The sequence below is a fragment of the Heterocephalus glaber genome, unplaced genomic scaffold, assembly GCF_053883595.1.
Source record: "Heterocephalus glaber isolate CG9 unplaced genomic scaffold, H.glaber_assembly_v1.0 deba00001608, whole genome shotgun sequence".
NCBI classification, from domain to species: domain Eukaryota; kingdom Metazoa; phylum Chordata; class Mammalia; order Rodentia; family Bathyergidae; genus Heterocephalus; species Heterocephalus glaber.
In genome coordinates this window covers 27204384-27219352 of record NW_028258379.1, presented here as the reverse complement: position 1 = coordinate 27219352, position 14969 = coordinate 27204384, and the positions used below count along the sequence as shown (strand labels likewise).

Here is a 14969-nt window from a genome sequence, read left to right as displayed (position 1 = left end):
CTTTGACAAGTATTTAGAAACCCTAATAGAAATGAGTTGGGCTTTTAAGTTTCCTTTTTAAGAGCTGTTTTTCTCTAGCCAGGATGAGCCATAGCACATGGCCTTGACCACACTGGTGTCTCCTCTTTCAGCTCCCTGACTGCAATGGCACCTTCACCCTGGAGCTGCAAGAGGATGAGCTGATTACGCTTACAACCCTCACCACAGGTCGCAAAGGAAGCTACCCCCTGCCTCCCAAATCCCGGCCTTTCCCACGTGTCTATACGGATAATTTCAGTGTTGGTAAGTATTTTTCACTAACATGTAATGCAGTCTGGACCTTCCACAGCAGTAGAAGGTCCGTTTCCATCAGTGGGACTGGATACATGATGGGGAGGCTGTAGAAGCGCCCTCACTTAGCTCTTACATCTCTTTGTGATCAAAGGAGACCTATTTTTTAAATTACTTTAAGGTAAATATCAACTTGTGGGCCCTTCATTTTTCTTTTCTCTTTTCCTTTTTGTTTTGTTCTTTTTGAGACAGAGTCTCACTATGTAATTTAGGTTGGCCTCCAACTTGCTGTGTAGCCCAGGCTGGCCTCAAACTCCAGATTCTCTTGGCTCTGTTTTCCAAGTTGCTGGAGTTACAGTCATGCCCCACCATGCCTGGCTAGGACCCCGTATTTTCTAATGCTAGAAAAAACATAGAGTTCATTGTCACAATGAAAGTTAATTGGAACTTCTTTTCAGTGAAATTTAAGATTTGTATCCCTTACTGGCATTCTCCTTTTGTGTGGAGATTAAGCCACATTACTTTGTTGTCTTTCCATGGTGCTAGTGAATTGGGTGCTGAGAGGTAGTTGTGTGATATATGGATAACCCAACTCATTATGTACCTATGAACTGTGGCTGGGAGTTTTATACTACAGCTTTCCTGGAGGTTAGGAATATCTATGCTAAAGTTGTTAGAAAAGCTTTGATTATAGATAATTTAGATAAACCATTAGAAAAAAGTGAGAAAACATGGTCATTGTGGTTGTATTTCTAGATTATTTAGCAAGCAACAAAATTTGTGATTCGCAAGTGATGTTATATAGGATCACTTGCCTCAGAGACAGATCAGGTGGCTTTGTAATCTGCTCCTAAAGTTTGTAGTCATAGGGAGAGTAAATAGGAGGGGACTGGTATTGCTAGAGAGCAACTTTAATCTTCTTTGGGGTGTAGGGTGGGAAGGATTATTCCATCAAGATTAGAGACTCCAGCCCATCCTTCCCAACCACTGCTACAGGGTGTCAGCTCCCTTTCCCAGGAAATGATCTTCCAGAGATTGGCATATAAAGCCCAGCTGTACTGGAGTCTCCTCAACTGTTTGAAGATAGAATGTTATAATAATGGGAAAAGATTAGACGATACAGAAATCAATCTGTTAGACCTAAACTCTAAACCTTGGTTATAAGTATTATTTATGTATGTAAAACAATTCAAAGTATTTCAAAATACACCCTAAGATATCAAAGAGATATTTTGTAAGAATTTGATACTAAACAGATCATTTATTGTATTCTGAACAGATTACCCATTTTTTAGTGAAGCTCCGAATTTTGCTGACCAGACTGGTGTATTTGAGTATTACATGAACCCTGAAGACCCTGGCGAGCATCGCTTCACTCTACGCCAGGTTCTCAATCAGCGACCTATTACTTGGGCTGCAGATGCTTCCAGCCCAATCAGCATTATAGGAGACTACCAGTGGTGTGTAAGATTGATGTCCTCAGTGTATGTCTGGCTGAAGTAGCCTTGTAGTGTTGTCAGGCACATTCTGAAGCAGAGAGTTTTCCAGAGTCCTTCTCGTGTAAGAATGCAATCCACATGTAATAATTGTTGAGTATCCTAGCTGGTGACCACAAATCAGCACATTGTTTTGCTGCCTTAATGTCCTGCCTTCACATTTACCCAATTAAATAGCTATTATTATAATACAAGAAATTTGATTTTTATGTAAATATTGAGGATTTGTGACCCAATTATAGTTTGGTATTTATTTACAGATTGTTTGAGTGTGTTTGTTTTTTGGAGAGTTGATTTGTTGATCTGGTTTTGCCACCTGCTGGATCAATAATAGAATTACACTCTTAGCTTTCATAGAAAATCTATTTACCAGGTAATAGGAGATGGCAGTAGCAAAAAGCAAATCAGCTTTAGTTGGCTAGCGATTTCAACTCTTTTCTGTAGATATTTAGTAAAGAGACAAGTTATACTTCTCTTATTCACTTAAAATGTAATACCAAATCTTCACTTTTCACTTCAACTCAGTTATGAAACTTCAGTGTGCTGACTTAGGGCATTTTCCGTTTTTTCTCTAATAACTAGTATAATTTCACTGTGGAAATACACACATGCAGACATACGCACATATGTACGCACACACAAGCATTTAAAGATAATAATTCCTAGCCACCACACAGCCATATCGCAAGCTTGGAAAATGGGGCAAGGATGAGACAATTAATATGGAAAGATTCTTGAATTGCGTATCTGTCAAATGCTACAGAAAATTTTTCCCTTTTGTTTTATTTATTTGTTTGTGTTCTGAGATTAGGTCCCTTATGTTACCCAGACTACATTGAACTCACCATCCTCCTACCTCAGCCTCCATCTTTTTCCTGAACGTATTGCTTCACTCTCAGTTATAAAGCCTTATTTGAGTCCCAAGCTTTGACATAAGTCTTGAGAAACTCAGTTATCCAGAGTGGCTGAAGTCTTTATGGCACCTTGGAATGTTACTGTGGCAGAATGAAGAATTCTTTGGTAATTTAGGTGGATTGTGGTAGCTTGTCTTCTTACAAAACAGAAATATTGCTTATCACACTCTCTAAGGGAGACACTTTACCTGGGCATTGTGATCATGGCAGTGAAGTGTGTGACTTCTTCATTTGTGACGAACAGTCTTGTAAGACGGGGGACTGGGTTTAAGGGTCAAACCATGGGCCTCATTATTTTGATCATCAGTATGAAATCCAGCCACCATAGAAAACCTTTACCTTTTCTATGACAACCCCATCCTCTGGTCCTCTGAACATTGTAGAGAACTCTCTCTAAACTTAAGCTTTCTGTATTCTTCAGATATCTGTTCTGAGACACCAGAACAATCGAAATGCCCCTTAATTGTAGGAAAGAGATGAGATATAGCACTGCCCAAAGACTTACAGCTACAAAGGAAGTCCTTACCTGTTTAAAGATTTGACATTTCTTAAATTGTAATATTCAATCTTGAACATGATCTGTTGCAGAGTGCAAAGGGTGAGGAAGTGAGGAAGAGGGAGATGAGGGGAGTGTTGATAGAGAAGAGTGATACATTCTGAGACAAGGAACCGGGACATAGCAGTGATTCATATAGAAAGGACTGCTTTTAGGACTTCTTGAACCTCATTTCCCCATGATCTTCCATTGTCCAGGAATATGTGTCTCTTTTCAGTTCCATACTGCTATGTGGACTTCTGAGATCCTTTTTAGTTTGGTCTCTTGTATTTATTCTGTTGTTTCCCAATATTTCATCCTTTGTTTGAGGCAGCCACATCTGCTCAGAGATCCATACAGCCCCATGTTCATTTAAACATTGTCTTCTTCCTAAGGTAGGAAAGGGAAGATTGAGTTAGTTTATCTGTAGTGCTATATTAGAAAATCAGTTCTTAAGTATGTACAGTACTAGTATGTAGTTCACGGAAGTGTGTTGTGTAGTGAACCTTCTCTCCTGTACTTAACTTCTGTTGAGTACCAGAACAGTAATTTGACTATACTGAGGCTACTTGAGGATTTCTATTATGTTAGTAAGCTCTACTTACAATGTGAAAAAAATCTTAAAATTATCTTTCCTTGCGTGCAACTTGAACGCTCCATCCTTTTGATCAACTTTTCTTAATATATTGGGTGTTTCTTGTTCCCTCAGCATAATTGAGAGATTATTGCTGTGGAAAAATAAATGATGTTTTTATTCTATTTCATTTATTATTTATGAAATTGCCTGGCAAGTTCTGATGCAAGAATCAACTTACTCTGGAAAAAGGGATAAGTTTCATTTTCTATTATTCCAGCTGTAAATAGAATAAGTTTATGGTACTGACAGTATTTGTTACACCTCCAAACTTCTGATGAGCCAGAAAAGAGGTAGGTGATTTACATAACAATGCTAATCCTTAGTGGCTTCTTGGTGTAATAGTTTACAGAGAGAAAAGCTCCCTCTGATGTCAGAGGAGAGAGACTGGGCTTGAGTTCCTTAGTATTGGATCTTCCTGTAAAGCAGCCCAGCTCTGATTAGGTAATTAATTGTGAATCTTCCTGATTGTGTGCCTATTATAAGTGCCCCATCTGTCTGTCTGTCTGTCTCTCTCTCTATCTTCCTTTACATAGTAAAATTCTACTATGCAAAATTCTCTAAGAAGAAACTCTGAGGAATGTGAAGTTCATACAATTCTAGATCCAATATTGCCCTACCCAATTTCCAAAATACATTTCTTTGTAATCTTACTTTAGATAAATTACTAGCTTTATTACTTGGTGGTATTCAAGTGTTATTTTCTTTTCACGAGCAGTTAGATGTTGAATAGGAAGTGAATGTTTTTCAGAGGTCATGTTGGTTTGGGGTAGTTTTATTGTCCCAGAAAGAAAATGTTATATCTGATAGTGTATTTAAAAGGAAACACAGAGGTGAGCTCATTGTCAAAGCTCTGATAGTCCCTGGTTTGCTGAATCTTTCCCCCGCTTTGACACACTCTTGTGAGTGAGGGAGCCTAGAACCAAAGGTTTATTGTCTCAGTATAGACCGAGAAGTGCGGGACAGGCAACATCAGCATCACTTGGTAAGCAGTTAGACCCGCACATTCAGGGGTCACCCCAGATTGATTGACTGGGTGCTTAGAGGGAGTGGGGTGGAAGGTGTGCTTAACAGGTCTTAATTGCTCAGGTCTGTAAAGCCCTGCTGCAGAAGCAACGTGGAGTTGACACTCTCTTTACAGAGAAAGAATTTAGATCTTATTTTGAGGTGTTTTTAAGTCTTGTTAGGTTTAAATGTAAAAATTGGCTCCAAAGTAGCTAATGTTTACCAGAGGCCTCTGGTGTTGCCTCAGTACTTCTGTTCATTTTGGCTGTCTATTTTTAATTGGGTCTTTTGTTTTGGTGGTGGTGTAATTTTTTTGAATTCTTTATATATTCTCTATATTAGTTCTCTGTTCGAGGTGTAGCAGGTAATGATTTTCTTCCCATTCTGTAGGTTGTCTCTTCCCTCTGTTGGTTGTTTCCCTTGTTGTGTTATTTCTTGTGCAATTTGGGTTCAGTTCAGAAAGGCCTTGCTTATGCCTATGACTTCAAAAGTTTCACTTTATTAGGTTGAACACCTGTTAAGTCTATTTGTTCAAAGGTGTGTGCAACTCAACCCTACTATTTCTTTGTTGATTCTCTCTGATAATGTTATGGAGGTCCCCACTATGATTGTGTTCATGTTGATCTGATTTTTTATGTCCAATAGTGTTTGTTTTATGCAGTTGGGTGTGTTGGTATTTGGTGCATATATATTTATAGTTGTTACCTCTTCCTGTTGAATTGTTCCCGTAACCAATATGTAGTGACCTTTTCCTCTTCTGATTAGTTTTGGCTTGAAGTCTTTCTCGTTTGAAAATAGGTTAGCTACTCCTGCTTGCTTTTCAGCTTCTGTTACTTGGAATATTATTTTCTATCGTTTGGGTTTTAGTTTATGAAGTTTTTTGGATTAAATGTGTCTATGGTATGCAACATACCATTGGTTTTAGATCTTTAATTCAGTCTACTGATCTGTTTTTTGATTAGGGATCTGAGATGATTTACATTGACCGTTATTACTGATAAGTATTGACATTCCTCTCACTGCAGTTTTTTTTAATGTTGCTGACTCCTTTCTTTTTTCCTTTTGCTTAACTGTTAACTCTGTTTTATATATTCATTCCATTAGTTATTTTGGTGTTGTTAACTTCATTATCTCAGCCTAGGATATGCTTGAAAATTTTTTAGTGTGCTGATTTGGTAGTCATGAATTTCTTGAGGTTCTTTGGCATGGAAAGTTCTCATCAATTTTGAAAGATAGTTTTGCAGAATATATTAGTCTAGGTTGAAAGTTGTTTTCTTTTAGTGTGCTTGAAACACATCGAGCTTTCCTGGCCTTCAAGATTTGTGTTGAAAAGTGTGATCTAATGGGTTTACTTTTATAAGTGATTTGTTGATTTTCTCTAATAGCTTTTAAGATTTTGTAATTGTATCAGACTTCTGAGATTTTGACTATGATGTTTCATGGAGAAGTTCTTTTCTGATTGTACCTATTTGGGACTCTATATACCTTGCTTATCTGTATATTGAATTCTTCCCTCATACTTGGAAAGTCTTTATTATTTCTGTGAAAAGATATTTTTTAATACCATTCATGCCACCTTCTAACTTTTATTCCAGTTAATCGTATGTTAATCTTCTTTGAGTCATCTAGCAGCTGTTGGATACACCCCCCATGATCTCCTGGTATTTTGAGGTATCTCTGGGATGTGGTCACCTGTATCAGCCCTGTCTTCTAGTTCTGATGCTGTCTTCTCACATTGGTCACTTCTGCTGCCCATACTTTCAATAGAATTCTTTTAGAATTAAAATTTCAATATAATTTTTTTGGAACCTTTTCATAGACTCTAATTCTTTACTGAATTGGTTATTTATGTTTTAAATCATTTTGGTTAGCTCAGCTACCTTTTTATTTGTGTATTCTTTAAGATCACCACTCATTTTGTTTACTAAATCTGTTATCTGTTTAATTATATCATCTTTCAGCTCCCAGAGGACTTTATTAATCTACTTTGCCTTTTAAAAAAAAATCAGTTTGTATAATTCAGCCATTTGTTTTGTTTTGTTTTGTTTGGTACTGGGGATCGAACTCAGGACCTTGTGCTTGCAAGGCAGGCAGTGGCACCACTAAATCCTCAGCCCCATTTGTTTTTTTAATTTACTTCCCATCAATTCCCCTTGTATCTGCTTTGGGTGATTTGAGAGTTTTTGGAGGCCTTTTGTTGTGTATTTTTCTCATGTTTCTATTGTTTTGTTTTGTTTTGTTTTTCTTGTGCTGAGGGTTGAGGATCAATTAGAGTTGAAAGATTTCATTGCTAGCATGGAAGTCTCTTTAGTGTCTGCTTTTAAGTGATGTGATGTTGGCTTTGTTTGTGTTTTACTGTTTATCTACTTCTTCATTTTAGTTGGATCAGACCTGGTATCTGTGTCACAAGGAGAGAATCCCTGCCAGTTTTATCAGCATCAGCAGATCCAGCTATACATCAGTCATGCACATCACATACATTAAAACTTCTTTATTTTTTATCAATTTCACTCTCTTATTAGTGGCCCATACAGACTGTAATATACTTCTACTGACAGGTAGACTGGGATGTGGAGGAAGGGGGAAAGTAAAAAGGAGGAGGATAAGTCAGTAAGAAGAGAAAGAGCAAAAAGAAATATCAGTAGATGAACAACAGACAAGAGATTGGACATTATTGAAATTATTTTTATAAGGAGCAAAGGACTAGTGTTGAAGGAGTTTGAAAGAATATTTGTGGGAGTGGGAAAATCTACATAGTGAGAGGGAAATACAGTTGGGGATTGGGAATTGAGAATTGGGAATTGAGAATGTGACAAGTTGTTTTATTGTAAAGAGACAAGTGTACTCTTGAGTTTATAAATAGTAAATATTATTGTCTTGTAACTTATTAAAAGAAGTAACAAAGTGAGTTAAGTCACATAAACCTTACGATTGTCATCAATGAAAATTCTTGAATCTTATTTATGCTGTAAGCTCAAGCCTTGCAAATAACTTTCCTGCCTCATTTAGAAGTTTGGAAGCATTTGCTATGATGTGGCTTATTTGCAGAGTCTAATTTAAGAGTACTAATCATCTGTTTTATTCTGCAGGACCAATCTGACGGTAAGCTGTGATGTCTACATAGAGAACCCTGAGAAGGGAGGTGTATTCATTGCAGGAAGAGTAAATAAAGGTGGACTCTTGGTTAGAGTTGCCCAGGGAGTTTTCTTCTGGATTTTTACAAATGGATTGTACAGAGTTACAGGCGATCTAGGTAAGTGACTTTTTAAAAAAATAGCACACGACTTACTATGTGATATGTTACTTTGGGCATTTGCTTTTTATTGGTGGGAGCGATAAAAGAGCTGCATGCCAAGATGCTTGTACATCTAATTGGGAAGAGATTTAACATATGTAAGCAAGTACCAAACAATTCAGAATTATGGTAATTTAGTGCTTATAGAGATGTGCAGCTCAGTAAATGAAAACATGATTATGCAAAGTGTTTTAGGTATCGTTGGGTGAGCATAGGATTTGAGTGAGGTGATGATCAGATGGAGAGAATCCTGAGGGAATGCCATGATAAAAGCAGACTGTAAGAGTTGCTATTGTGCTTATGGAAATACAAGGAAAGGGACTGATATGTTTAAAATGGAGAAACTCTTTGTTAATTTACTTAAAACTTGGAAAGAATTTGATTATTTTCATTCATCTTGATAGCATTTTTCCTGTTAGAACTGCACTTACTGTAGAGCAGGTGCTTAGAGCATGCTGAAGTTAAACTGCTTCCAGTTCCCTTTGGGTTTAGTGCCCACCCCTTTGTTGAAGCTAGACATTTCTGGTGGTGACTTTTCTTCATTCTCAGTCACTTGAGCTTCACCTTACATTAATTTAAAAAATTTTCTCCTTCTTATAGTTTGCTTTTCTTTGCCTTGGCTGTAAAATAAAACAGTCACACCTCAGTTCACAAATGCTTTTGTTTGCAAACAGTTTGGTTTGCAAACAAACATTTGGCATAGTTTTGTTTTTGTTTGCAGACTGCATGAGGAGACAAACATGACTGTGACATCTCTCCCACACAAACACAAATGTGGCCATCTTTTCCAAAATCATAGAACAAATTAAGTTCACGAACCAAAGTACTACTGTACAAAATAAAGAAGAATAGGTGGTATGGACATTAGAGTAGGAATTGCGTACCTATAGCATAACCGATCTACAGTGTATCTCATTGATTTTTCCAAAACAAAACAGAGAGCCAGAGGTTAATTGATTTACCCAGTCTTAAAAACTAGTTAGTGGCTGGGGATTTAGCTCAGTGGTTCCAGTGCCTGGCTCGCAAGCACAAGGACCCGAGTTCGATCCCTGGTACCAAAACCAAAAAAACCCAAAAACCCCCCCAAAACTAGTTAGTGGCAGAATTAGAACTAGGATGTAAATCTATATATTCAGTCCCTACTGTTCTGTGTTTCAGACTGCCTGTTTGATAACTCTTCCTGGCTTTTGCTCAGGTATTTAAGTACAGTGAATCTAAAAATTAACTCATCCTTTTCTCTAAGTTATCACTATTACCATATAAGCCATTATACCAGCTGGAAATCTTACAGAAGTCTTGAACTACTTGCTGTTACTGTCTGTGTTCAGTCCAAGCAAGTATTAAGTGTACTCTGAAGTTCAGACACTAACTCATTATACTACGGTTAGTTTTTAGCTTTGTCTCACTAGTTCTGTTATGAACTTACATGTAGTTTATGGTTCAGAATGGGAGCACAATAAATGCTATGTACATGGTTATGGAACATGTGATAGAATTTTAAATCATTTATAGAGCTGGCAAGGAAGGGATGGTTCTTTATTAAGGCTGACTTTACTATATACAAATGCCACCTTAGAACCCCCACTGATATGATTCTGTGATTTAGATTTTAAAAAGCATCTATTAGGATGATCGTTTGTGTTACAGGTGGATGGATCATATATTCTTCAGGATATGTTGAAGTGACAGCAAAAAAATGGTACACACTTACGTTAACAATTGAGGTGAGTGTTGCTGATCAGAATGCCTGGAGAAAAGCGTTCTTGTACCTTTGTAGAATTTTGTGTTATAAAACAAGTGGGGGAAAATATGTTAAATAATGACAAGAGTCAGAGAGACTGCATCATGAGACCAGCAATACACTGTCCATAGAATGAAGATGCCTCAGTAACCTGCATAACTAGAGTTCACTTTGTCAGACCATTATTTTTAAGTTTTCCTTTTGTCTTTTAAACTGAGGAATAATTGGTAACATCAGTAATTGAACTATAGTACAGTTAGTACAGTATTTTTCCAGTTATTTTTCTCACAGTAGTCATCGAAGGCCCTGGTTGATTATGAGTTACTGATTGAGACTGTTTCTAAAGGGTGCTACATGGGGAACTTCTGTGTAATATGCTGCTCTCTCCCAACACAGTCCTCTCAGAATCTTGTTCAGATTGTGATAGAAATTAAAGCAAAATTCAAATAACTTTTGAATTTATTTTCTCTTTCTACTCAACGACCCAAAATGCCAATACTCATTTTTCAGGCATTAATAGTATGTATTGAAGATCTGATTGGGATGTAACATAACAACCTGTTTTAATTCTTTACATCCTACTTGGTGTGTTATTTATTGTGTATATGTTTGTGTGTCTCCTTTGAGAATATAAACTCCATAAAAGCAAGACATTGTCTTGTTTCTCTTAAATTCCCAGGGCATGGAATATATTTCCTGCATAAATGAAATAAAACATTTTCCCATCCAGAATATCACAAAGAAATACCCTTATGAAGATTAAATAAGATAATATACTTGAAAGTTTGGTACAATATCTGATGTGATAAGCACTTAATGAATCGAGTTAATATTCCAGGAGCAGAGCCTTTGGAACCAGACACACCGGCATTCATAGTTCCTTCCTGTTACTGAGACTTTCAGCAAGTGATTTTATGTCTCTTAGATTCTATTTCTTTATCTGTAAAATGGAGATAACTTCTGTGCAGTTGTTTTAGGTTTAAGTGTTTCATTCTTTTATTCAATACATTTTTATTAAGCACCTATATATGCACTTTCCTGGGTGCTAGGGACATGTCTTTGAAGAAGACAAACAGATTCCTGCTTTCACAGAGCACATATTCTTCTAGGACTGGGGTTGACAAACTTTTTCTGCAAAGGACCAGATGGTAAATCTCTGCGATTCCAATTGCAGCTGCTCAGCTGTGTTGTTTTAATGAGAAAGCAGAGACATGTGAGAGGTAAATGAGTGGATGTTCTTGTTTTCCAATGAAATTGTACTTCAAATAGGTGGCTGGCCTGAGGACTATAGTTTGTTCTAAGACAAGTAAATAAATAATGATGAAGAAAAGTGGTATGATGAGGTGATGCTCTGATTCTCTTAACTAGGGGTTGAGGGGAGGGTGTTTGAGTTTAGACCTGAGATGGGAAGAACAACCTGAATAGGCCTCAGAGCTCCTGCAGAAGGTGAGCAATGCCGGCCTCCTGTAAGGAGCAGCTAACAAGCTGGGATGGCTGGAGCCTGGGGAGCAGAGGGGCAGGGCAGGGATGAAGCACTGTTAGGCAGGTTGTATGCTTTATACAGTTTGTGTATGTGAGTCCTTTGGCTCAGTGTAAGTGCAGAAGATACTCAGTAAGCACTTTCAGAGCTGAAGACAGCCATGCAGGTGTGTAGCAATAGTAATGACTCTGTATTTGAAATTGGGTAGCTTCAAGATTCAAGTCTTAGCTCTGCTGGCAAATATATCTGGGTCTTTGAGCTTTAATCTTGTTAAAACTCAGCATCTCTACTCATAAAAGAGAAGAACCAAATTATGGCCCATTGCATTATAATTTTAAGACAAAACTTTTTTGGGGCCTAGTACTTTGAATCTCCAGCCATTCACCTTTTAAAAATAGCTAGTTTTCAGTGTTCAGGTGGAGTGGGTGTGCTGTGAGTATATGCTCATAGTGAGACACAGTAACGATGCACTGCTCACTGTGTGTCAGACACTGAACCAAATAGAATTGCAACCTTTTGAGGAATACAAATTTCTTTCTTCTTTTGTCAGTGACCAGTTAATCGCACCATATGGATACTCTCCTCCTTCCACACCTTCTAGCCCTGCCCCATCATCATTTTAATTGATGGTTACTATTTTTCTTTTCTTTGGTACTGGGGATTGAACTCCGGTCCTTGTGCTTGCGAGGCAGGCAGCGGAACCACTGAGCTAAATCCGAAGCCCATCTGTGTTTCTAACTTAAGGATAGGAGTTCTGTATGGCTTTGTAGTGATATGGCTATAAATGGGAACAGAACAGTAAAACTAAGGCTGGTCACTTCTCTTTTGGCTGGGTGAAGGGTCTTTAATGGAGTTCTTAAATAGTGAGGAGTCCAACGTTTGGCCTTAATATAGTCATATCCAATGAGTGGATGCTTGTTAGCCACAGGCCTGTATGTGCAACTCATAAAAATAACGAACTTCTTCTTTTTAAAATTTCAGTGAGCTTTTATCTAAAACTATAATAATGTTAGCAAATGTATTGCATTTTTGTAGGTTTTACATTTTGGTGGAGCATAAGGAAATATTGGAGTATTTCTTATATCATGGGAACTATTTAAATAGGTAGTTCCTATTAGATCTCCCAGAAAAATTTTCCTGTATTTAAAACTTTTGCTTACACTCGCAGAATTTTGTTTCACAGTGGTAAGTCTTGAGTAAGAAAGACATTTACGCCACTACTTAAGTAGACCATACATTGTTAAAAAACAAACTTCAGAGGATCATTTCTATGTATGTTCAAGAGATGTGTTTCTCTCTACTCTAGGGTAATTTATCCTCTGGCAAGTTGAATGGCAAGGTTCTGTGGGAAAATATTCATGTGAAATACCCGAAGAATGGCTGGGCTGCGATTGGAACTCGCTCATTTGAATTTGCACAGTTTGACAACTTTCATGTGGAAGTCTCACACTAATGCAGAGTGTTCAGAACACTCTTGATTTTCTTCCTATTTGATTTGGTTCAGAGCCAGTTCTTGTGTTATGGATTGATAGATGAGCCTTTGGAGGTTAAAAACAAGGAAGAATATATAGGAAGAAAAATATAGTTTTGCTTGATCCTGAGATTGCATTAGCAATAATTCCAAAGGGAATGTACATTGTTAACATCATGCAGTGTGGCTCATAAAATTCAAACTCTCCATTGGTCCTGTGGCTATGACTGACCTCATGGAGATGTATTTATGAGTGCTCTCCATGTGTCCAAGTGAATTCATGTCCTTATCATAGGATGATGCTACCATAGAAGCTGAATAACATGAAGTGCTGCATTTGAAAACTACTTCAACATGCTATCCTTACACACTTAACAGTTTTAAAAGAATTTTTAAGATGATGGTTTTGAATGATGAATAGGATGATTTGAAAAATGCTTCTTTAATAAACTACCTCTAATGTTATTTCTGCAGTAATAAATTATAGTAAATTAATTGGATTATTTGTATTCTTTAATTTGTTTGATTCCAACTTTTAGTCTTGTAACACTTGGAACTCTGTGAATATCTCCCTGGGTAGCTGGAAGAATGAGGAATTTCATTGTAGCCAGTGCTGTAAGTGGGTCTGGAGATGAGGTTGTTGCAGGTTTCTTGGGTCTCATTTCACTGTGACTTTTGTGGTTTGCCTTCACATGTTGCCCTGGGAATAGATCAGACAGCTAATGAATGCTTTTATCTCCTTATATGCAGCAGGAGGGGAACACACTTAGCTTCTACCAGCTCATAGAATTGGATCATCTAATGTTTTGTATGGTTAAGATGCATTTTTTACATCCCCAATGTGTGTGTGTGTGTGTGTGTGTGTGTGTGTGTGTGTGTATTTACATATAAGCATGTTTCTCATTAGTGTGGTTTATATCCGAGCATTAACATAGTTCCTAGGAGCAAATCAATTATTCATTTGATTAATTGTAGAATTCTTTAAAGAGGAATAATTACTCAGGACCTAGTTCTAGTACTTAGGAATTTGTAATGGTGTAACTAACATAGGTGAAGCTACAATGAAGTGTTGCATTGTTTTTAAAGACAAGATGCTAATTACTAGAATAAATCAGATTATAGAGAAAAATTTTAAATTAAAACCAACTCCAAGGGATTTTTGATTCAGATCTCTAAATATTTTTTAAAAACTAACATATATGTATAAATTATGTACAATAGAATGTTCCCACTTTAAGCGTACAGTTCAGTGAGTTTTGATAAATGGATATGCCCACACAGCCAACATTCTAGTTAGGTATTAAATATTTCCATCGCTCCAGAAAGTTCTTTTGTTTAACTATATAACCAATTCTTCTCACTCCCAATCTCAGGCCACTATTGTTGTGATTCCAATCATTGTTAGTTTTCTTTTTTCCAAGCATAAAAATGGCATCATATGTAGCATATGTGAATTTCTTACATACTCAGCATAATGTTTTTGAGGTTTGTCATGTTGTTTGTGTCAGTGGCTTACTTTATTATTTTGGAAGAATATTCCATTGTATGGATTTACTACACTTTGGGTTTTCTCTTACAAAGAAAGATGACTATCAGCATTTTCACACAAATCTTTAGGTGGACATATATTTTTATTTTTTCTGGCTTAATATTGAGGAGTAAAATTGCTGGGTCTTATGTTAACTTTATTATAAGAAATCACCAACTCTTTTCTAAAACTGATAATATGATTTTGTACTCCCACCAGCATTTGAGAGTTTCAGTTACTCCATATTCTTGTCAATGCTTCATCTTATCATTCTTTCTAATTTTATTTTTAAATTGTGATTGTATAGTAGTTATATTTCTCTAATGATTAAAGATGGTGAGTGTCTTTTCATGGGCTTCATTGGCCATTCATGTAATTTGCTTCATGAAATAAATTTCTGTCCACGTTTTTCTCATTTAAAAATTATGCTATCTTTTCACTGAGTTGGAAAGAGCTCTTTAGATATTCCGAATACAGATTTTTTTAAAATCAAAGTTTTACAAATTATTTTCTTTTTTTTCTTATTTTTGCAAAGAACTTGTTGGAATTTTGATTGTTATATGCATCTAAGTACAGGTCAGTTTGGAGAGAACTGATGTC

General features: G+C 36.7%; 1 protein-coding gene across 1 annotated transcript in view; it reads left to right on the top strand.

Annotated features, from left to right (window-relative positions):
* Positions 1 to 13337, top strand: part of Galc (galactosylceramidase) — a 47548-nt gene extending 34211 nt beyond the window's left edge. Inside the window, exons 13-17 of the mRNA XM_087195449.1 lie at positions 132 to 282; positions 1550 to 1730; positions 7944 to 8107; positions 9797 to 9873; positions 12677 to 13337. Of these exons, the coding sequence (XP_087051575.1) occupies positions 132 to 282; positions 1550 to 1730; positions 7944 to 8107; positions 9797 to 9873; positions 12677 to 12823 (720 nt within the window). The 3' untranslated portion in view covers positions 12824 to 13337. The remainder of the gene's footprint in view (positions 1 to 131; positions 283 to 1549; positions 1731 to 7943; positions 8108 to 9796; positions 9874 to 12676) is intronic.
* The last annotated feature ends 1632 nt before the right edge of the window (positions 13338 to 14969 follow it).